Source organism: Molossus molossus, unplaced genomic scaffold (assembly GCF_014108415.1).
Source record: "Molossus molossus isolate mMolMol1 unplaced genomic scaffold, mMolMol1.p scaffold_m16_p_11, whole genome shotgun sequence".
Classification (NCBI taxonomy): Eukaryota; Metazoa; Chordata; class Mammalia; order Chiroptera; family Molossidae; genus Molossus; species Molossus molossus.
Window position 1 is genome coordinate 19006315 of NW_023425346.1, and position 23489 is coordinate 19029803.

The window sequence follows — 23489 nt, forward strand, 5'->3', positions numbered from 1 at the left end:
TTACAGATAGATTTTTTTAATGTTTTATTGATTTTTTTTTTAGAGAGAGAGGGAGAGAGTGATAGAAACATTGATGAGAGAGAAATATCACTTGGCTACCTCCTGCACACCCTCTACTGGGGATTGAACCTGAAACCCAGGCATGTGCCCTGACCAGGAATTGAACCGGCAACCACTTGGTCCATGGGTTGATGCTCAACCACTAAGCCACATCCGCTGGAACTTACATATAGATTTATTGCCCTCCAGCTGGTTCATTCATTTGAATTTTGCTTAGAGAAAATTTAGGGGGAAATAATAAAATTGATCAGGTAGTAGAAATTTGAAGTAGTTATTAAATATTCCTAGTTTTTTATATGTGAGAAGGAGTTAGCAGGGAAACAAATGATTGAAGAAGAATGCAAAAATAAATTAGGGGTAAGATGGTTCGTATGGTAGACCAGTTAAATCATGTGATGATTAGCAAATGTTGTGGGCACTGCTTTTGAAAAGGAATCGTGGGCAGTGGAAGAGAAAATGAAGAGGCTTTTTTTAGTGTCCTCTCTCCTTGTCAAAGAAATTGTTCTGTAGTTAGAGGGAGAAGAGAGGACATAGTCATAAAAGTTTAGGAACTGAATCTGAGGTTAATACCTAAAATTATTCAGGAGCTTATAATTTTAAACTAATCATCTATAATCACATACTGTTTATGGTCATTTTTTTAACTTTAAAAATTAGTTTTATAATGAAAGTAATGGTTCATGTGCAGCAGAAAATTGTGAAAATGTTTTTAAAAAGCAAAATTATATGTTTACTAATCAGGGTGTTGCAAACTATGGTAGTCAGCTCAAAATCATGCAAAAAATCAACTTATTGGAAAAGATATTTGATGACTCAAAGATTTAATTGAGACCATTATAGGAATGGGCTTAGAAAATAGGCTTGAGACAAGGACGGCTAGTTGTTCAGTTTATAACTGAGGTTACACTGTATTGTTGTGGAGAGCTGGTCCTGTTTTCACAGTGAATTTTTTTTTTTTTTTTTTTATCCTCACCCAAGGACATTTTTCCATTTTTTGTACAGACAGAGTGGGAGGGAGAGAGAGGAAGTGAGAGAGAGGGAAACATCGATGTGAAAGGGACACATCGAGTGGCCACCACCCGCACGACCAACCAGGGCCGGGGACAAACTGCAACCGAGGTACGTGCCCTTAGCGGGAACCGAACCTGGGTCTCTCTGGACCGCAGGTGGACGCTCTAACCGCTGAGCCAAACCAGCCAGGGCACAGTGAATTTTAACCTGTACTTGTGGATTCAGAGTCTCAGACTGGAGTTGCCAATTGGTTGAGTACCATCAAAGGTTAGAGAAATAATGTAATTGGCTCTTTGGCTTCTGTATTCTCCAAACATAACTGAAGTTAGAATCTAGACAGGAAAAAAAATCATTAAATTCATCATGTCACCACTCCTAAGTGATCACTGATTACAGCTTGATATATGTGCTTCCAGCCATTTTTTCCTATTTGAGAATTTGTTGTGTGTATATATGCATGTGCAACAAGGGTCTGCAAGACCCACTCTCATGTCAGTGGTTTGTTAGGAGGACTCAAAGAACTCAGGGGTTGTGGTTGTGGCTATGATTTATTACAGCAAAAGAATACAATGCAAAAATCAAAGGAAGAGGCTCATAGGGTGAGGTTCAGAGCAAACTAGGTACAAGTTTGCTCTCCCAATGTAGTTAACATGGGACACACTTAATTCTCCCAGCAATGAATTGTGATGTATGAAAGGCTCTCTATCAGGGAAGCTCATTAGAGACTCAGTGCTTGGGTTTTTTGTTTTTGTTTTTAGTCCTCACCCAAGGATATGGTTTTTGTTTTTGATTTTTTTTAATGCTTTTTGTTTTGTTTTTTAATTGATTTTAGAGGGAGACAGACCGAGACAGAGAGATGAGAGAGAGAGAGGACATCAGTGCGAGAGAGAAACATTAATCTGTTGCCCTGACTGGAGTCAGACCCGAAGTTTAGGTATGTGCCCTGACTGGGAATCAAACTCACATTCTAGGTATGTGCCCTGAATTGAACCTGAAACCTTTTGATATATGGAACTATGCTCCAACTAACTGAGCCACCTGGCCATGATGATGCTTGAGGTTTTTATCTGGGGCAGGTCACATAGACACCCTCTGCCTTAAGTGTATCAAAAAGAAAGCAGTTGTTCTGCCCTTGCCAGGGGGCCTAGTGGTTAGAGTGTTGGCCCTCGCACCGACAGGTCACGGGTTGGATTCCTGGTCAAGGGCATGTACCTGGGTTGCAGGTTTGAACCCTGGCCAGGCAGACTCATGCAGGAGGCAACCAATCGATGTGTGTCTCTCTCATTGATGTTTCTCTCTCTCTCTCTCCTCCCTCTCATCCACTCTCTCTACAAATCGGTAGAAGAAATATCCTCTGGTGAGGATTAAGAAAATAAAAAAGAAAGCAAATGTTCAGCCTAAACCATATTGTTTGCACAAGTAGTTTAGGCACAGTGAGCTAGAATGGTACAAAACCTTCTGAAATCCAAGTTTCCAGGTGCCAAGCCAAGGGCCAGCCTTGCAAGTAGTCCTTTCTAAATGTCACACCTGCTATGTTAACTCATTTTTTGTACAGTATGTGTGTACATTTTATAAATGTATGTCACCCTCTGTATTTTTTTGTGCCTTGCTTTTTTATTTTATAATTTTACATGAACACTTTTTGAAACTTAGTATTTATTTATAATAAGACGTCAGGACACCTGTGGACCAAATCAGGCCAGTAGCCTGTTTTTGTATAGCCAGTGAGCTAAGAATGGTTTTTATATTTAAAAGGTTTTTAAAACAAAAAATAGCCAAGAATATAACAGAGACTACATGGCTCACAAAACCTAAAATATTTATTTTCTGATCTTTTGCAGAAAAACTTTGCCAACCCTCACTTATAACAATTTTTCACAATTGACATGTAATTCACGTACATGAAATTCACCATTTAAAAATGTACAGTTCAGTGATTTTTAGTATTATAGAGTTGTGCAACCATCATCACTATCTAATTTCAGAAAACTTTTATCACCCCAAAAAGAAACACCTCACCTCTCAACTGTCATCCCTCCCTATCTCCCTAGGCTCTCCAGCTATAGCAGCAGTTCTCAACCTGTGGGTCACAACCCCTTTGGGGGTCAAATGACCCTTTCACAGGGGTCGCCTAAGACATAACAGTAGCAAAATTAGTTATGAAGTAGCAGCGAAAATAACTTTATGGTTGGGAGTCACCATAATACGAGGAACTGTATTAAAGGGTCATGGCATTAGGAAGGTTGAGAACCACTGATCTATAGGAAAGTACCACTCTTACTTTCTGTTTCTATGGATTTGCCTATTCAGGACATTTCATATAAATTGCAGTATACAATATGTTCTCTTTTGTGTCTGGCTTCTTTCACTTAGCATAATGTTTTTGAGGTTCATCCATATTGTAACACGAGTCAGTACTACATTGTTTTACATGGCTGTATAATATGCCACTATGTGGATATACCACATTTTATGTATCCATTCACCAGCTGATAGACATTTGGATTATTTACACTTTTTGGCTATTATGTATAGCACTTTTTTAAATGTCTGCAAAGATAATCTTCATATGGATGTGCTACCATTTGCTAAACTAGTTGTTTCCATTTTTATTGTTATAAATAATACCACTTTTAATATTCTTGTGTGTATACCTCTGGTTATTTACCTAGGATACATTTCTAGAAGTAGGATTGCTGAGTTATAGAGGATATATACACACACACACAAACACACAGTATTAAAGCTTTGGGGTATATTTTATGTTTTGTTTATTTTCAGTGAACTCCACTTAGCAACTACATGGCCTCACCTGACTGAAGGTATCATTGTGGATAATGATGTTTATTCGTAAGTATGTTAAGAGTAGTACATTGAAACTCAAACATTTCAGTAGAATAAATAAACTGCCAAGTGGTTAGCAGTTTTCCTTTTTTTATATATCAGTTTCTGATAAGGTTGATTTTTTTTATTTTTTAAAGTTCACTTCTTAGACTGATTAATGTGAATTACAGGTATATTTTTAAGCTGTTGACTTTGGGGATGTGATCTTTAGTTAGGAGATAATGGACAGTCTGAATCTTACTTGGTTTTAGGAAAGATCTCTAATCAGTTTGGGATTTAGTACATAATCTTGTTAAACTTTTCTTAGCTGGTTAGAAAGCATTTCATGAAGTGCTTTAAAGAAATGATCATCATCAGAATGTGTAGAAATAATATTTGATCTTTAAATGTCATAAATAACATCCATGTCACATACACCTTAGCAATAGAAACAACTTGAAAATTACAGCAAGCATTATCTGGGAAGAATATGGAGAAAGAGGAGTGTAGTTTAGTACCCTCTCATTCCTGATGCAGAACAGTGAGAAATAGGAGACTTTTTTTTTCATAATTAAATATGTTATATTTGCTGCTAGTGAAAGTAGCATGAGCTTTCTAAGATGGGTATAAAGTAGAAAGTAAAGACTACCTACAATCCCATTCCTTAAAAAACAGCCAGTTTGCATTTTGGGGTATATCCTTTTTTTTTATAATTGAGTTATAATTGACATATAACATTATATTAGTTTTAGGTTTATAACTTAAAAATGATTTGATACTTGAATGAGGGTGTATCTTTTTTAAATTAAATTTATATATTAATTTGCTTCACTCATTTAATATATTAGTTTACATTGTTTGTACCTGTAAATGTAGATTCATGTTGTCATTTTTAAAATTTTACTGCATAGTATTTCATTAAGTGGATGCATGATAATCTATGTAATTGAGAAAATAGGGCACTTTTGATCTTGGGCAAATTTTTGTAGTTTTTAAAATTAATGCTATAAAAAGAAATTTAAGACAATTATGCATACTTGCTTATTTCTCATTCCTTTTTTTTTATCCTCACCTGAGGACATTTTTTCCATTTTTTGTTCAGATAGAGTGGGAAGGGAGAGAGAGGAAGAGAGAGAGAGAAACATCGACGTGAAAGGGACACATCGAGTGGCTGCCACCTGCATGACCCAACCAGGGCCGGGGACAAACTGCAACCGAGGTACATGCCCTTAGCGGGAACCTAACCCGGGTCTCTCTGGACCGCAGGCCGACGCTCTAACCGCTGAGCCAAACCGGCCAGGGCTCTCATTCCTTTTTTATAATTCCTAAAATAAAATTCTTTCATTGGATTATCAGTGTACATTAACCATTCAGAATCACTTTAATATGTATTTTTTTAATTGTTTTTTTTTCTTTTTCTTTTTGTTCTATTTTGTCCAAGTACTTCAGTTTCTTAAGATTTTTTTTTGGACTCAGCTAAATGGCCCAATGCATCTGAATAATAGTAAGTTTAAGGAAGGCAAAATGGATAACTTGTCCTTTTATATAATGTTTTAATTACACTGCATTTTGATAAATTCACAAGCATTGCAGATTATTATAATTAGGATCTTATGTTTATTGTTTTACATTTTAGTGATTTGGATCCTATTCAGGCTCCCCATTGGTCTGTTAGAGTTCGGAAAGCTGATAATCCTCAGTGTTTACTAGGTAAGATACGTTATCTTCCTTTCCTCAATACCACCAGTCTGCCTGTCTTCCAGATCAGGAACACTGAATTCATTCTTTATACTTTATTTTATCTATCAAAAAACAATTTTCTTATTTTAATTTTTTTACATTTGTGACCTCCTCAACACCATTTTAAAAACATCTTTGTGCCCTGGCTGGTGTTGCTCAGTTGGTCTCATACACCAAAAGGTGGTGGGTTTGATCCCCGGTCAGGGCATGTGTAGGGAGGTGGGGGAACAGATGTTTCTCTCTCACGTAAATGTTTCTCTTTCCCTGTCTCTCTCTCTCTCAAAATCAATTTTAAAAAAATCTTTGCTAACAGCAATGAATCCTTCTAGTTACTCTTGAATAGCACTAGTGTAATTTCTTTTTTGTCTTTTAGTTTTAACCAGTCACACCTCAGAATTCTCTGAGTTTTACTCTTAAAATGCTTTTATGTCACTTCCTTTTTTCCTCTTGTGATATAGTGTACATTATCTATTCTAGCTATTAGAGCCCGTTTTGCCTTTTGCTATCCGTCTGGACCTGTGGTATATGATGGAAAGAACATTGATTTTTACTATCTATTGGAGTCCTTTTGTAGAGTTTATACCACATATGCAAACCTGTTTTCTGTTAGAGGAAAAGAGGTGTAAATAATCTTGTACAACTCATAGGGTTATTTGAAGAATCAAATGAAATGACATAAATAGAAATACTTTGAAAAATATCAATTGTGCCCTGGCTGGTTTGGCTCAGCGGTTAGAGTGTCAGAGAGACCCGGGTTTGGTTCCCGCTAAGGGCATGTACTTCATTTGCAGTTTGTCCCCGGCCCTGGTTGGGTTGTGCAGGTGGCAGCCACTCGATGTGTCCCTTTCACGTCGATGTTTCTCTCTCTCTCTCCCGCTCTGTCTGAATAAAAAATGGAAAAATGTCCTCAGGATTAAAAAAAAAAAAAAAGAAAAATATTTGTTGCTATTTAAATAGTATTATTGTATTCCATGTCTGGAATTATCTTTCCCTTCTCATTTTTGTAGATGTCTCTTTCATGAAGTCTTCTGAACCCTCTCCTCAATGTGCCTTTCCATCTTTTTCTTTCTCATAGTCAGTACACATGAAAATATTTTCTCTATTTCTGTGTTCCTCCATGCCACTTTCATTCCATATAGCCTGATATATTACCATTCATCTAAAGGAATAAAATATTTAATGATAACAATAATGATGCATTTCTCTAAAACATTATTTTCTTGGGCTCTATCATTCATCATATGCTATTTATCAAATGCTAATTGGGACTTGCCATTTGTGCTAACTACAATAGTGAATAAAAAGATATGTAACGTAAAATTCCTGCCATCGGTGAATTTGTCTTGGGATGTTAGGGAGGTAGATATCAAGAATTTTAGAGATGAATAGACCTTGTTTTAATTCCTAGATCCACCAATTTGAGCAAGTTTTGTAATTTCTTCAAATCTTAGTAGAATAGAGATAATAATAGTACACAGTTCATAGAGTTATTGAGAAAATCAAAGAAGAATATGTATGTGTGTATGTATCATATTTAACACAGTGCCTTATGGTAAATGCTCAATAAATAATTTCTCAAGTTTAATCATTGATTTATTAAATTTACTTACTAAATTGTTTCTAGTTTCTTATCATTTTTCATCCACTGACCTCTGTGATAATTGCAGAGGACCTTAGAATTAAAAGTATTTTCATAATTTTTCCATGATCTCACTCTACTTCATTGACTTAATATGTTTATATGACTAGATTATAGGATTTTCCTATTTTTCTAAAGAAGTCCGGAAAATTTTCTAGGTTTATCAGCTCTAATTAGTGAATTCTCAAACTTAGATGTGCTCAGTATATTTGTATTGTCAAGTTTTGGAGTGATAGTTCTTGTTAAGCTCTAATTTCTATGTGTAGACATCTCATTGCAGCTCTTTACATGACATCAAACCTTTTTCTCTTATAATAACACAAAGTGTACCATTAAAATGCAGCTAAAGGTGAAATAACTTCATCTTATGTGATTTCTTAATCCTCTAGAAACATCTTTAGTATTTCTTTTTTTTTTTAATCCTCACCTGAGGATATTTTTATTTATTTATTTTTTTATCCTCACCTGAGGACATTTTTCCACTTTTTTGTTCAGGTAGAGTGAGAGGAAGATAGAGAGAGAGAAACATCGACGTGAAAGGACACATCGAGTGGCTGCCACCCACACGACCAACCAGGGCCAGGGACAAACTGCAACCGAGGTACATGCCCTTAGCGGGAACCGAACCCGGGTCTCTCCGGACCGCAGGCCGACGCTCTAACCGCTGAACCAAACCGGCCAGGGCCTGAGGATATTTTTACATTTATCTTCAGACAGAGTGGGAGGGAGAGAGAGAAACATCGATGTGAGAGAGACACAGTGACTGGTTGGTTGCCTCCTGTACGACCCCAACTGGGGCCGGGGACAAATGGCAATCGAGGTATGTGCCCTTGGCTGGAATCGAACCCGGGACTCTGTTCCGAAGGTTGATGCTCTAACCACTGAGCAAAACCAGCCAGGGCTTTAGTATTCTTTTTAACTTTACTTTTTTAATGGATTCAGAATCCCAGTAGGGTGGCAGTTAGGGGAAAAAGACCGCTATATACTTAGAGTAATATTCTTGTTACTTATAGAGCTTAATGAGAATAGATACTCTTAGTCTTATTCAGGCACAGAGCAAGGACTTAATATTACTAGATACAGTTACTTTTCTTTCATTTTAGAAGGAATTCTAAGAAAAATTATTACCCTGGGACATAGAGAGAAAAGAAGAGCCAGGCTTCCTTTAAAATAGAATTAATATTTGTCTTGAGTAAGAAAGATCTCTTATTCTTTGAGATGGCATGGAACGACCTGGAAACTATTATGCTAAGCGAAACAAGCCAAGCAGAGAAAGACAAATATCACATGATCTCACTTATTTGTGGAATATAATGAACTAAACAAACTGCTGAATAAAATTAACCCAGAGACATAGAGGTGGGGTACAGACTGGCAAGCCTCAGAGGAGGGGGGTTTGTGGGGGAAGAGACAGAACTTACATGCATGTATTCATGACCAATGGACATGGACAAAAAAGCTGGGGATGGCGTAGTGGGGAAGGGGAGGAGGGTGTCAATGGGGGAAATATGAGAAACATCTGTAACAAAAAAAAATTAATAAATAAAAAATTTTAAAAAAAGAACTGAATTTTGTTGTTTTTGTTTTGTGTGTGTTTTGCCATATCTTAGTTAATAGCTTTGTGAAAACATGTACTTTAATTTATAGGACTGATTTCTTTCAGTTAAGTGTCAAAATTAATAACACTTTTTTTCTCTGTAGGTGATTTTGTCACTGAATTTTTTAAAGTTTGCCGTCGGAAGGAGTCAACTGATGAGATTCTTGGACGATCCACATTTGAGGAAGAAGGAAGAGGTGACCTACTTTTTTTTTTATTTTAAAATGTGTAACCCATTTTTGGGGGGCACATTTCTAGCAACTATTTATCTATTTTCTTATTTGAAGTAAGTTGGAAAAACAAGTATTGATGGAGTAGATAGCTACTGTTTTTCTTCAGTCTATACTATATACCCTGAGCTTAAAACATTAAGTGCATTTAATGAATTCTTTCCACCAAAAATATAAGCTATTTTGAAAAGCAGGGTTTTAGAGGTTTATTTATTTATTTTTTATCCTCACCCTAGAACATTTTTCCACTTTTTGTTCAGATAGAGTAGGAGGGAGAGAGAGGAAGAGAGAGACAGAGAAACATCGACATGAAAGGGACACATGGAATGGCTGCCACCCACACAACCCAACCAGGGCCGGGGACAGACTGCAACCAAGGTACTTGCCTTTAGTGGGAACCGAACCCAGGTCTCTCTGGACCGCAGGCTGATGCTCTAACTGCTGAGCCAAACCGGCCAGGGCTAAAGGTTTATTTTTTAAATCCCCTGGGGAGAAATAACTTGTTACACCTTTGTCAGTCATACATGCATATAAAGCTAAACATGTGTATTAAAATTTTATAATTCTAAGACCATGTAACACTAGTGAAAGGGGTGACTAAAATATTTTAAACAGTCTTCAGTTTACTCATCATTTTAATCTGCTAAGGTTGGTGATAAAATTTGTATTCACTTCTGTTCTTATAGAAATTGCTGATATAACTCAAGCTTTGTCAAAATTGACAGAGCCAGCACCGGTTCCAATTCATAAATTATCCGTTTCAAATATGGTACATACTGCAAAGAAGAAAATACAAAAACACAGAGGTATAGAAGAGTCACCACTGAATAATGATGTCCTCAATACTATTCTCTTGGTAAGTAATAATAGTGTCTTTATACATCTATATGCATATGCATTTATTCATTATATCTTCAGTCCTTTCTGTGTGGCAGGCACTGGATTAGGGATATAAAATGAGTAAAACAAAGTGTCCACATTCAGAGAGTTCTCACTAGTGTGTGGGGAAAAGGCAAGTAAAGCAATAGTTAAAATACCATGTTGCATGTGACTTGAAGTCTGGCAGAGAGTCTATGAGAACACAGTAGAGGATGTGTCTGTCTCTGGGCAGTGGCTTCATAAAGAAGGACATTTGAGCTACATGTGGAAGAGAAGGCTTTATAAGCAGAGGAATAGCAGAGGTCTAATAGAGCATATTGAATAGTTTGGGATATTGTATGGTAGTTGGAGTGGCTAGAGACGAAGCTGAAGAGGTAGCAGGTAACCTGCCACTCTGAAGTGCTGGACTTGATTATGCAGTTTCATGCCATTTTAAGCAGGGCAACACGATCAGAATTGTATTTTTGAAATTTTTCTTTCACAGCAGTTCAGAGAAAGCTTTATGTTTTATAGTGAGTACTAAAAGGGGCTAGGGTGTCTCCTGGGCATACATAGTGTGGAACAGGCCCAGCCTGGGAAACCTGACTTACTGTGTGACTTTGAACAAGCCATTTCACGTCAGTTTCCTCATCTGGAAAGAGGCTAATAAAACTTTGTGAGATTGTTGTGAGGATTAAAGGACCTTCTGTTACACTGCCTGGCATAAAATAGGCCTTTGATAAATGATACATATTCTTACTGTAATTGTAGTTGTAATCATACTTTTGGCAATTTGTGCATTAAAACAGCTTGGGAAAAACCTTCAAGAGTTAAGTGCAATGAAAAAAATACTGGTCTTGGAAACTTGATGTTAATCTTATTCTTGTCGTTAATATGAACAATACTTTTAACCAGATTTTCAGCTTCTGTGTCTGTAAGATATGAGCAATGATACTTAGCTCACACAGTGATACGAGAATAGGATATTGTTTGTAAATGTGCCTACTGGGGGGATTAGCACATAGTAGTTCCTTTATTTCTAAAAATCTGTTGAGTATGATCTGTAATATGTGGCAGAGTATGCATAGTAAAAGGAATTACGAGTCAGCAGTATCACAAAGCACTGTGGAGAAACAGTGATTTAAAAAAAAAAAGAGGACTGAAAATAAATTTCTGTAGAGAAGGCCCCTTCTTAAGAATGTATCCTTAGGGATTTTATTCTAGGTATATAGCTCAATTGTCATAGACATTGAATTTTTTTTAACCACTCCTGCACACATACACATAAACAGAGACCATGTAGAAAAGATACACTGGTCATTACAGGTTTAGACTGCTTCCTGCTTTCTAGGGGTATTTCATACAATGAAGTTATATGTCTTAAATAGCATACTTTTATTATTTCATGTATGAAGATCTGTGGATAATATAACTCTACTGAGTTGTGAATATGTGGGTGTTTTAAACTTTTCTTTTATAGCTTTGTCTTTTTCATAATATTAACACTTTTTTAAAACTTCAGTGACCTTGGTTGAGCCTGAAATCATAGTGGAGAAATCTTGGTTTTGCATTCTGTTTAGTTCACAGAACCAGTAGAACCAACAAGAGTATTTTCATTGTTTTAACAGCAAAATCATTAAAAAGTCATATAGTGCCTATATGAGTAACAAAAATCAACAAATTAGGAAATTTGGTTGAATAATGTGGTTATTTTCTTTCTCCCTAAGTTCTTATTCCCTGATGCTGCTTCTGAGAAGCTATTAGATGGAACTTCAACAGACAACAATAATCCTTCATCAGAGAGTGAAGAATATGTAAGTTGACTGAGTTAATTTGGAGTTCAGTGATTAAAATGCATCACATTTCTGAAGGTTTGCTATATTTTTAGTTTAGTAGCATAAGGATTTTTTTTATTTTAAAAATCACCTTAGGAAAACTTGAGAGGTCATGGCCTTCACTCAGAAAGTGACCTGCTGTAGAACACTGACATATTTTGAGTAGTAAGAACTTTTCTGGTAACAGTGAAAAAACAATAGCATAAATATGTTGCGCACGATTGTGGAATTTCCCTCATTTTAGGCTTTTCGTAAATCATAAAACTTATTTTCAACAGATCATTCCTGTATTTCAAACTAGGAAGTGAGTGAAAAACTCTTTAATGAAGTAAAATATATAAAATGAAGTAAAATTTTTTATGTTTTTCTTATCCGGGTCTTTGGTAAATTAAGAAATGAGAGTTTAAATGACAAATACAGAGATATCAATCTGTTATAGCAGTTACTGTTAAGAAATAGATACCATAAAGTGAGGAGAGAAAGCAAAGGCTTTACATTTTCAATTTGTACAGTTCTGAGTTTATTTTATAGTTTTGGTTTTGACCAGTGTGTACCATTTTTATTTAAAAGGTTTTTAAAATAACACGTGAAATTTGGAATACATCTTGAAAATTCCACAGAAGAAATTAAAACTTGTAACTTTAGCCTCACTAAACTATAGTTTGACTTTTTTTGATCCTTGTAGAAATCTTGAAAACATGGAACTGCCTAAGAATAATTTAGGCAATAACGTATTAGACATTGATAGAAGCTACTTTAGGTAGGGTAGATTAATTTTAGTATTAAAATCTCCACCCAGTTTTTGATTATACATGTAAATATGTTAACATGTTTTGCTTTGTTTCTGTTTTGTTAAATTTAGAATCTCTACAATCAGTTCAAATCTGCACCATCTGACAGTTTAACATACAAATTGGCTTTGTGTCTTTGTATGATCAATTTTTACCATGGAGGATTGAAAGGAGTGGCACACCTCTGGCAGGAATTTGTTCTTGAAATGCGTTTCAGATGGGAAAACAACTTTCTGATTCCAGGGTAATAATTTCCATATCCAGTTGTGTGTAGAGAAGATTTTGTTGGCACAATCTGACTTTTGAAACATTAGTTCTAGGAAATCTGCCCTAAGAAAATGGCAAGAAACTTTGGACCTGATTTACGTTCAGAGGTGTTCACTGCAGCCAGTTTATAATAGGGGGAAAAAACAGGTGAAACAACCTAAGTATCAAACATAAAAGAATGGTTAAATAAAATTATGATGTATCTTTACAAAGGAAAGTTGTAGATCCATTACAGGTATTTTTTCCCCCAAGGATCTCTAATAACATTGAAATGATCCTAATATTTGTAGTAAAGTAGAATATAATGTTGCATATACCGAAAACTTTCAATTATGCTGATATATAGCTTTGTACGGCAAAATAAATGGAAAGAAATACAGCCAAATGTCAATAGTAGTTTTCCCAGGTGTGATATATTTTTATTTTGTTCTTTATACATTTGTGTATTTGCCAAATTTTGTGAGTGAACATATATTTTTATAGTTGGGGAGAAAACATCTCTAGAGTTTATAAGTTCAGATATTAAACATTACCTGTGATTGTGTGTGTGTGTGTAGTTTATATTGACATTTCACTTAATCACATAGGAGAGTTTAGTTAGCATAAATGTTGGTATTGCATAGGTTATGGATTATCTACTCTTGATAATGGAGGAGACTCATGATATAATTAATATAAAATGGTGACTAATCCAAAAATGTTTACTCTTAGGTCATTTGCCGGTTTTTGCTTAGCTGCATTCTTTCTTTGCTGATTACTGGGAACTTAGTGGCTTAGAACTAGAGGCAGTCCAGGAAAAAGACAGTTGAAGATTGATGGTTTTTATATTGAGAATCCACTATAACAATTGAGAACTAAAAATATAGTTGAATCTCGTTTGTATGATATGAAATACTGTATGCTAGCTACTTCCTGGGGTGGATTTAGAGACTTCTTTTTATTTTAAGTTTCTGTTAGCTTGTGAGCTATCATTTGTTTATTCTTCAGCTTTGAAATGTCTTTTATATTTGCTGTTGGTGATTTGTGGACTAGAAGGATAAAATAAATGTTGATCTTTTACTTGCTCCATCTAAGTTATCTTACCTGTGTAACTCTAGTTTATTCATATATTCTTATGAATATAGCAAAAATTTGTGGTAATATAAAAACTATGTATATCTGAAGCAATTTTACTAAAACTAGTCTTTTTCCCACTTCATTTGATAGATTAGCAAGTGGTGCCCCAGATCTCAGATGTTGTTTACTACATCAGAAACTACAGGTAAAGGTTTTCTAATGACAGTATTTAATGTGATCTTGAGTCAGTTGGAGCTTAGTTCTAATGCTAAATTTCAGTATGGATTATAGGCTATTCTATTTGTGCTGCTGTAGGTTACTTAAAATCACAGTCATTCACAATCTGATATAGGGAAAGGGTGGGGAATGGAAATTAAATATTCAAGCAGTGGATAGGTTTTGATTTCACTATAAGTAATTCAAATATATATATTTCTGTCCTCTTAAGATGTTAAATTGTTGTATTGAAAGAAAGAAGGCACGTGATGAGAAGAAAAAGACAAGTACTTCAGATAACCTGACTAATATATATCCAGGTGATGCTGGAAAACCTGGAGACCAGCTGGGGCCAGATAATGTAAAAGATATGGATAAGGAAAAGGGAGAGGTGGGAAAATCTTGGGATTCTTGGAGTGACAGCGAAGAAGAATTTTTTGAATGCCTAAGTGATACTGAAGAACTTAAAGGAAATGGACAAGAGACTGGCAAGAAAGGAGGACTAAAGGAGATGGCAAATTTAAAGCCAGAAGGACGACTCCATCAGCATGGGAAACTTACACTGCTACATAATGGAGAACCTCTCTACATTCCAGTGACCCAGGTAGGGCCTGGACTAGCACTTGACATTTTAATTTTTAACAATTTGTTGTTTATATATCTTCTTCCTAATAGATGATTTCTTTGGGTAGGGGCAATTCTTTAAACAGTCTATGTTCAAAGATCTAAAATTTATAGTCTAAATGAACTATTGGGGCTTTTAGGTCTACCATTTCTCAAATTGAGAAATATTTTGAAGTTTAAGTAGATAGATAGTATCTCATTATGTATAAGATGATCTATTATTTCTTAAACTGAGTGGTGAGTACTCAGGTGTTTAAAAATACAATATCCAAAAATATGGATATGGCTGTCCTTAGCATTTTTTAAATTTTTTTTATTTTTCAACAAATTTGATAATCAGCTTGTCAGTTTCCACATATAAAATAATCCTGCTGGGATTTTAATTCATATTGCATTGAATTTATAAATCAATTTAGAGAGAAACTCCAACACCATGAAATATCATTTCTTTATTTTCTTTCCTCTTTTTATTTATTTATTGTTGACAGTATTATAGATAAAAGTTCTTAGAAATCGCAAACACAAGAGCAAAGATGCTAGGCACTTGGTAGGTGTGGCTCAGTTGGTTGAGTGTGGTCTCATGCACCAAAAGGTCACTGCTTCAATTCTTGGTCAAGGCACATGCCTGGTTTTCAGCCTTGATCCCCAGTAGGGGCTGTGCAGCAGGAAGCTGATCGATGTTTCTCTCTCTAACATCAATAAAAACATATTAAAAAAAGAAGGCAAAGGCTTTAAACAGGCACTTCACAAAGAAGATATCCAAATGGGCGATAAATATGTGAAAATCTGTTCAGTATCATTATTCATCAGGGAAATAAAAACATGAGATACCACTACATACCCAACAGAAAGACAACAATTTAAATTACTGAAATTATCAAGTGTGCAGAGAAGAGTTAAAACAGCAGGCCTCAGACTGCTATGATCAGTAAGGCCTGTTTACAAAGCTTGTCCGTCCGTTGTTGGCATTTAATTAATTGTTCATAGTATTTTCTTACAATCCTTTGTATTTCTGTGATGTCAGTTCTTTCTTTGACTTTTTCATTTCTGATTTTGTTTGGGTCCTCTCTCTTTATTTCTTGGTGTGGCTGGCTAAAGGTTCATCAATCTTGTTTATCTTTTCAAAGAACCAGCTCTTGGTTTTATTGATTTTTTTTTTCAAGTCTCTATGTCATATATTCTGCCCTGATCTTTATTATTTCCTTGCTTTATTCTGGGATTTCCTTGTTCTCTTTTTCATTTGCTTTCAGATTTTTGTTTATTTGTTTGTTTTTTTACTTTGTCTTATCAGTTGTGTTATAGTCTTCAGTGTAGAGGTTTTGCATGTCTTACATTAGATATTTTAGTCTTTATAATTTTCTTAAATGTTATATGTAGTATTTTTAAATTTATTTTTTAAATATTTCCTGACATATAGAAAGAGTTGATTTTTGTATATTGACCCTGGATCTAGCAATCTTACTACATTCACTTATTATTTCTCATAGTTTTTAAGTTATTTGGGTTTTTCTATGAACACGATCATGTTATCTGTATCCAGCGGTTCTCAACCTGTGGGTCGTGACTCCTTTGGGGGTTGAATGACCCTTTCACAGGGGTCACCTAAGACATAACAGTAGCAAAATTACAGTTATGAAGTAGCAACAAAAATAATTTTATGGTTGGGAGTAACCACAACATGAGGAACTGTATTAAAGGGTCGTGGCATTAGGAAGGTTGAGAACCACTGTTCTAATGTATCTCTAGTTTTAAAACCTTACCTATTTACTTGTTGTGTAAACCAATATTAAATACTTTAAAGGCCACTAATCATTTATATTACTCTGGGTTGTTCAGGATTAAATCACATCATATTTATAAGCATTTGGCAGGTAAATATTCAACAAAGTTAATTTTTATATTCTTTTTCTAAGTTTTAATTAACAGCACTCCCTACTTATAATAATCTAGTTACAGATTGTCTTGGTTTGATTGGGTTAATAAAGAGTCTGAGAAAGTTGTTCTGGAAGCTTCAGTTTTTTCTTCAGAAGGCTGTGCTTCTCTCATTTATTTCACATGCTTTAGTTTCTACATTTGAATTTATAATCGAAATCTGAAATAATTTAAACTTATTTTACTCTCAACATGTATTCTATATATTATGACATTTTTATATCTTACCTTTAGGAAATCAGGGGAAAATTTTAGTCCATTTTACTTTCTTACTTTAAAGTTAATCTTACTTGAATTATAACCATTATATATGTGCTTATATAAAATGGTTGGAATTCAAAATGATCCCAGTTCAAACCAATATAATTTTAAACTTTAGAAGTTAGCTTAGCCCTGGCCGGTTTGGCTCAGCGGTTAGAGCGTCGGCCTGCGGTCCTGAGAGACCCGGGTTCGGTTCCCGCTAAGGGCGCGTACCTCGGTTGCAGTTTGTCCCCGGCCCTGGTCGGTTGTGCGGGTGGCAGCCACTCGATGTGTTCCTTTCACGTCGATGTTTCTCTCTCTCTCTCTGTTCCTCTCTCTCCCTCCCACTCTACCTGAACAAAAAATGGAAAAATGTCCTCGGGTGAGGATAAAAAAAAAAAAAGAAGTTAGCTTAAAGTGTGCCATTAATCAGTTGCCCATTTCACACACAAAATAAAGACTTATATAGGTCCTTGCTTCTTAAGAATTCAAACACATTCCCATAGTCCTTCCATGAGGACTAAGTCAACCTAAAATTTATGGCTAGGAAAAAAAGAGTTTGCCCAATAATCTAGAGCCAAGACTAGGTAGGAGAGATACCTGTGAAGAATCTATTTGAGCAGGAGTCCTTAGCTAGTGTATTGGAACAAACTAGTAGTTCTCAAAGTCAGCATCAGACAGATGTCCTAGATGCCCTTTAAGTTTGTCACTTGTTAGTTTTGCCACTTGATGATCTTGGGCAAGGTGTTTTATCTCTGCACCTCAGTTTCATCATTTGTAAAATGCCCTGACCACCTCTCATTGACCGTATGAGATCATGTATGTATATGAGAAAGCTTTAGGCATATTCAGAAGTTGTATATATGGTCCTCATGGTACTTGCTGCCTTATATTTCTCTTGATCGTGTTCTTCACTTACAGTTGGCCTGAAATTTTCAGGTGGGAAGAATAGTATTTTTTCAACATCTTCCTTCCTGCTCATCCTGTGATTTCAGGTCTATGGGACAATGAAAATTAGCTCCTTCTTAATAGAAGGAACAAAGGCCTCTTCTCTGGTGTACTGTTTCATTGGAGATTCATATAATTTTTTAATTTGACTGAGGCATTTTGATATCATAGAGAAAGCAGAGTATAAAGCTTATAGTGCCCTGGCCGGTTAGGCTCAGTAGTTAGAGCGTCGGCCCGCAGACAAAACGTCCTGGGTTTGATTCCCACTAAGAGCATGTACCTTGGTTGCAGTTCGTCCCCGGCCCCGGTTGGGGTTTTGCGGGTGGCAACCAACTAGTGTGTCTTTCTCACGTTGATGTTTCTCTGTCTCTCTTCCTCCATCTCTCCCTCCTGCTCTATCTAAAGATAAATGCAAAAAATATATCCTTTGGTGAGGATAAAAAAATAAATAAAAATAAAGCTTATACCACCTGGCCGTTGTAGCTCAGTGGTTGAGCATCAACTCATGCACTAAGAGGTCGCCAGTTTGATTCCCAGTCAGGACACATGCCCAGGTTGTGGGCAAATTCCCCAGTGGGGGGCATGCAGAAGACGGCCAGTCAGTATTCTCTCTCATCAATGTTTCTGTCTCCTTCTCCCTTCCTCTCTCTAAAATCAATAAAAAAGTTTTTTAATGAAAATTTTAAAAAATAAAATTTATGCCAACCTAAGTATTTTGTCTGTATGTAGTAGCATTTATTAAGTGTGTGCCAAGGTTTATTCTTCACTGCAGTAAGTCACAGAATGGTTGAGTGATTGTCCAAGGTCATAGAGCTGGGATTCACACACTAGCATGTTGTTTCTGGAGCCCAGACTCTTAAAACACACTGTCATACTTTCTTTCCAGTTATTGTTCAGCCCTCAGTATCAATGTGAGACTTTAAAAGTGATGCATGTTTATTTTAGAGAAAAGAAAATAAAGACTCATAATTTTATAATCCAGAGATAATCACTATTAAAGCAGTCCCCTCCTGTTTTACCTGTATCAAACCATTTCCCTGTTACTGCATATTCAGATTTTTTACACTTTTTATACTTTTATAAATAATGCTGCAGTGAAATTTTTAGATCAGAGGACATGATCATAAATGCTTGCCATGTATTGATTGTCAGATTGTTGTCTGGGAAGGCTTAAATATTCTCTTCCGCAGTGTTTGAAAGTGCCCCATTTAGGTTTCTTTTAAAAATTAGGACACATGTAGTAGTTTTTTTGTGTGTGTGTTTGTTGCTCTGTGTTTTGAATGCCATAGCTTTACCATGCTTCTACTTTATTTCTGACAGATAGTTGTGAAAATTATTTATCTTCCAAGCAGTGGTTCTTAACTGAGGAGTGATTATGCCCCACCCCCATCCCCTCAGGGATATTTGGCAATGTCTGGAAACATTTTTTATTGTCAGGAGGTAGAGTGGTACTACTGATATCTAGTAGGTAAAGACCAGAGATGCTGCTAAACACCCTACAATGCCTAGAACAGGCCCCATGACAAAGAATTTTCTAGTATAAAATGTCAGTAATATTGAGGCTGAGAAACCCTGGTTTATAGTACGCTCCTGAAATCTAGAAATCTATTGACAAATGCTCTAACCACTTCTTCGATGTCTTATTCTATTATAAAAGAATAGAAAAGTTCAGCCCTGACCAGTTTGGCTCAGCAGTTAAGAGTGTTGGCCTGCGGTCCAGAGAGACCCAGGTTCGGTTCCCGCTAAGGGCACATACCTAGGTTGCAGTTTGTCCCCGCCCCAATGGGTTGTGCAGGTGGCAGCCACTCAATGTGTTCCTTTCACATCAATGTCTGTCTCTCTCTCTCTCTCCCTCCCTCGCACTCTATCTGAATAAAAAATGGAAAAATGTCCTCAGGTGAGGATTAAAAAAAAAAAGAGAGAAGTTCAGGGTTTTTTTTTTCCGCAGCTTTAATAGCAAAACAAGCAAGCTTTATTTGGTTAGTCTCTGCATCACTGAGTTCTTCATATTTCAGATATAAAATCTAATGGAATCAGTTCTCAGAGAACTTTCCTAAAGCTGTTTGAAAGTTTTAAAATGTTCCCCATCACTCTTTTAATGATTCTACAGTGTATCCTCCCCTAGATTTGCCTTAACTGCTTTTCTTATTTGGGGTTACCACTAAAATATATAATGTCTTTGATTCCCAAAACAAAAAACCAGAACTTCTTATGGGAATTAGTCATTAGAATGTGTTTTGAACCTAAACTTAAAGCAACTCCTCCAATGTAAAACTTAGTTATTTGGGGGCTTTAGTTGGGATTCAATTCATTTGCCTTTAATTTTAATATATAAATTTTATTCTCTTATTAGTCATAATACAAACCTTACTGCAACTAGTGATAACATACATAAAAATACCATTAGGACTTAATTTCTGTATCATTAATAGGCAGGAAAATGTTCAGTGAACCCAAATTCCTCTCCCATTTAGCCATCAGTCCTTACAAAGGGGAATGTGATCATTTTATCTGTTCCAGGGGGTGGGGGGATGCTGAAAGTCATATTTATTCTTACTAATTTATTACGTTTCCATGTAGGTTCAAAAAAAACTTGTGAATTTCTCTGAATTCTTTTAAATATATGTCTTGGGACTACTGGAGTTGAAATAATTGTCGTCATTCTATTTTTATAGCTCTGCTTTGTCTACAAAAGGCTACTCATGAGTTCTGTCCTTTTATGCTTCTCAGGAACCAGCACCTATGACAGAAGATCTGCTGGAAGAGCAGTCGGAGGTTCTAGCTAAATTAGGTACATCGGCAGAAGGGGCTCACCTCAGAGCACGCATGCAGAGTGCCTGTCTGCTTTCAGACATGGAGTCTTTTAAGGTGGGTCACGCTGTCAGAGCTCAGGATTCTATTTTGAGTTATTCAGGGATGAAGCTGTGAAAGTCACTCAATGAAGTGATATGAAGACCTAAATGTCCTTTTTATTATATGTTTTTATTTCATCAGTGGTTAATAACACCCTGCTTCTATCCCTAAAGCAGTGGTTCTCAACCTTCCTAATGCTGCAACCCTTTAATACATTCCTCATGTTGTACGTGGGCGTATCTGCATGTGGGCAGACCCGCCTGGAGATGGATAGAGGAGCCTGTCTCAGTTCCTAAGACCACCGGAAATATGTGTTTTCCGGTGGTCTTAGGTGACCTCTGTGAAAGGGTCATTTGACCACCACCCAAAGGGGTCGTGACCCACAGGTTGAGAACCGCTGCCCTAAAGGTTGAATTCAGAGTTGCTGCTTAAGTTTAAAGAAAGAAAAGAACAATCTTTGAATAATAGTTGAAAATTGAGACTTGAATACTTTTTCTATGTGCATTGGGATGTCTTCCTCCTTTGTATGTGTTCAGCCAATATGCAAGTCTTTTAGGAAACCCTTAGGCCGTGATGGCCTCCATGTCCCTCTCCATATCCCTACTCGGTCCTGCTTTTGTGCCATGTAGGCTAGCCTCTGTTTGAGTTTTTCCAACATAAACACCCCATGAAAACCCATGCCACTTTCATCTTCCCTGCCAGCAGATTTGTGACAATAAAAGGGAGCCTCTTTGTTCCCTGCTTATTTCCTCCATATTTTCTAAAAGAAGAAATCTTTAGTAAACCTTATAAAAGCTGCATGTTTTCCTTAGAGACTAAAACAATGCATAAAATCTATGAGTTATTTTCTGCTGTGAAATAAGAAAGAGAGATGTGTTGTTTTAAAACAAACAGTACAGTGAATAAAGAGAAGTCACTTGGGCCCTGGCTGGTGTGGCTCAGTTGGTTGGAGCTTCGTCCCATATACCAAAAGGTTGCCAGTTCAATTCCCAATCAGGGCACATACCCAGACCAGATTCAATTCCCAGTTGGGGCACATTTGGGAGGCAACCGATTAATGTTTCTCTCTTACATCAATGTTTTTCTCTCCCTTAAAAAAATAAAAGGAGAGAGGAGTCACTTGGCTCTCAGGGCATGTGTTAAATCAAAAAGGTAGATAAAGGGCTTCCAGTCAAGATAGTGGCATAGGTAAGCGTGGTACTAAAGTCCCCCACAACTGTGTCAAAAATACAACTAATCTTCAAAACAACTATCATTCAGAGCCACCTGAAATCTAGGTGAATGGAAGTACTATAACTAGGGAATGAAAGATGAAGTCAATTCGAAATTGAAACTGTAAAAGCTTTTCTCCATTGACATATGTTGGCCCCTGATGGTAAGGTTCTATGTAATTCCTTTAGCACTGTGCTTCAGCAAAACTAGAGTTTATTAGACTCTTTTGGATTAACCTGGGCACCTACAAATCTCTTATAACATTGTTTTAATCAGAAAATAGACTGTATTTCAAATAACCTTTTTACACATCTGTTCCTATGTAGGGATCAGGTAATATATTTAAGGAAATATGTAGTCACACTAAAATAGATACGGTTGCCTTTCCCTTTTTTGCATAGGGGTGACTTGATTTAGGGGCCCTTCGGAGAGTCCCCAGAGCTTTGGATGAATGTTGATACGTACCTGAACTATCTATACTTTACAGTTCCAGAAGGACAGGGCCTGTTCTTGAGCAGGCCCTTGGAGTACATACCTGGAACAGTAGAACAAAGATAAACCATAGCTGAAAATGAGCCTTGACCTTCTCCTGATAGCTGTTTGTTTAGCCTGGTATAGTAAGGAAAACCAGAAGGAAGAATTCTGATGTGAACTGTCTTTCTTTATCTTTCTTTAACACATTCTGTGTGTAGGAGTTCAATTTTTTTTTTTTTTTCATTTATCTTCAGATGGGGGGGGACATCGATGTGAGAGAGACATATCAAGTGGTTGCCACCCACACTACCCCAGCAGGGTGGGGACAAACTGCAACCGAGGTACGTGCCCTTAGCGAGAACCGAACCCAGGACTCTCTGATTCACAGGCTGACGCTCCAACCGCTGAGCCAAACCGGCCAGGGCATTATTTTCTTTTTTTAAGTTCTTTTCATTCAAGGCCTATCTCTAGGTTCCTAAGCTGTTCTCTTGTGGGTATGGTGTTGCCTGATTAATATCCAGATAGTTATACATGAATCCTGAATCATGCAGTAATCTTGACCCTTTGCAGTTTACAGCAGTCCTTTGTTGCCATGTGCCATAACCCTTAGAACTTCATGTTGTTGACTATGGGTTAAGGACCCTCCTCTGATTCCTCATCCCCTCAGGGGGATTTCCCAAATTGGTAGGGATGGTTAAGCTGTAAGCCAGTGAGCTCAAGGAGGACTTGATGGTTTTACTCTTCACATTTAAGACTAGCCATTCTCTTTGTGTCTGTTTGCATTTTGATCTGAGGTTAATTTAATTTAAAAAGAAAGAAAATGGCTGTGACCGGTTTGGCTCAGCAGTTAATTGCCCTCAGACCAAAAAGTTGTGTGTTCGATTCTGGCCAACGGCAAGTACCTCAGTTGTGGTTCATCCCCAGCCCTAGTCGGAGTCATGCGGGAGGCGGCCAGTCGATATGTCTCTCTCACATCAATGTTTCTCTCTGATCTCCCTCTCCCTCCCTCACACTCTATGTGAAGACAAATGGGAAAAAATATCCTCAGGTGAGGATTCAAAAAAAAATTTTTTTTAAATAAAA

At 36.6% G+C, this 23489-nt stretch overlaps 1 protein-coding gene across 4 annotated transcripts in view; it reads left to right on the plus strand.

Annotated features, from left to right (window-relative positions):
• The window catches only part of RAB3GAP1 (RAB3 GTPase activating protein catalytic subunit 1), a 92672-nt gene that overhangs the window by 56006 nt on the left and 13177 nt on the right, over positions 1-23489 (plus strand). For all 4 annotated transcript variants that reach the window (XR_004958647.1, XM_036253888.1, XM_036253886.1 and 1 more), the window contains exons 10-18: positions 3853-3921; positions 5531-5604; positions 8975-9067; positions 9787-9956; positions 11686-11772; positions 12656-12828; positions 14058-14112; positions 14356-14727; positions 20598-20735. Coding sequence is in view for 3 of the 4 variants with exons in the window: in XM_036253888.1 (XP_036109781.1) it covers positions 3853-3921; positions 5531-5604; positions 8975-9067; positions 9787-9956; positions 11686-11772; positions 12656-12828; positions 14058-14112; positions 14356-14727; positions 20598-20735 (1231 nt within the window). In the remaining variant the exon portion in view is untranslated. The remainder of the gene's footprint in view (positions 1-3852; positions 3922-5530; positions 5605-8974; positions 9068-9786; positions 9957-11685; positions 11773-12655; positions 12829-14057; positions 14113-14355; positions 14728-20597; positions 20736-23489) is intronic.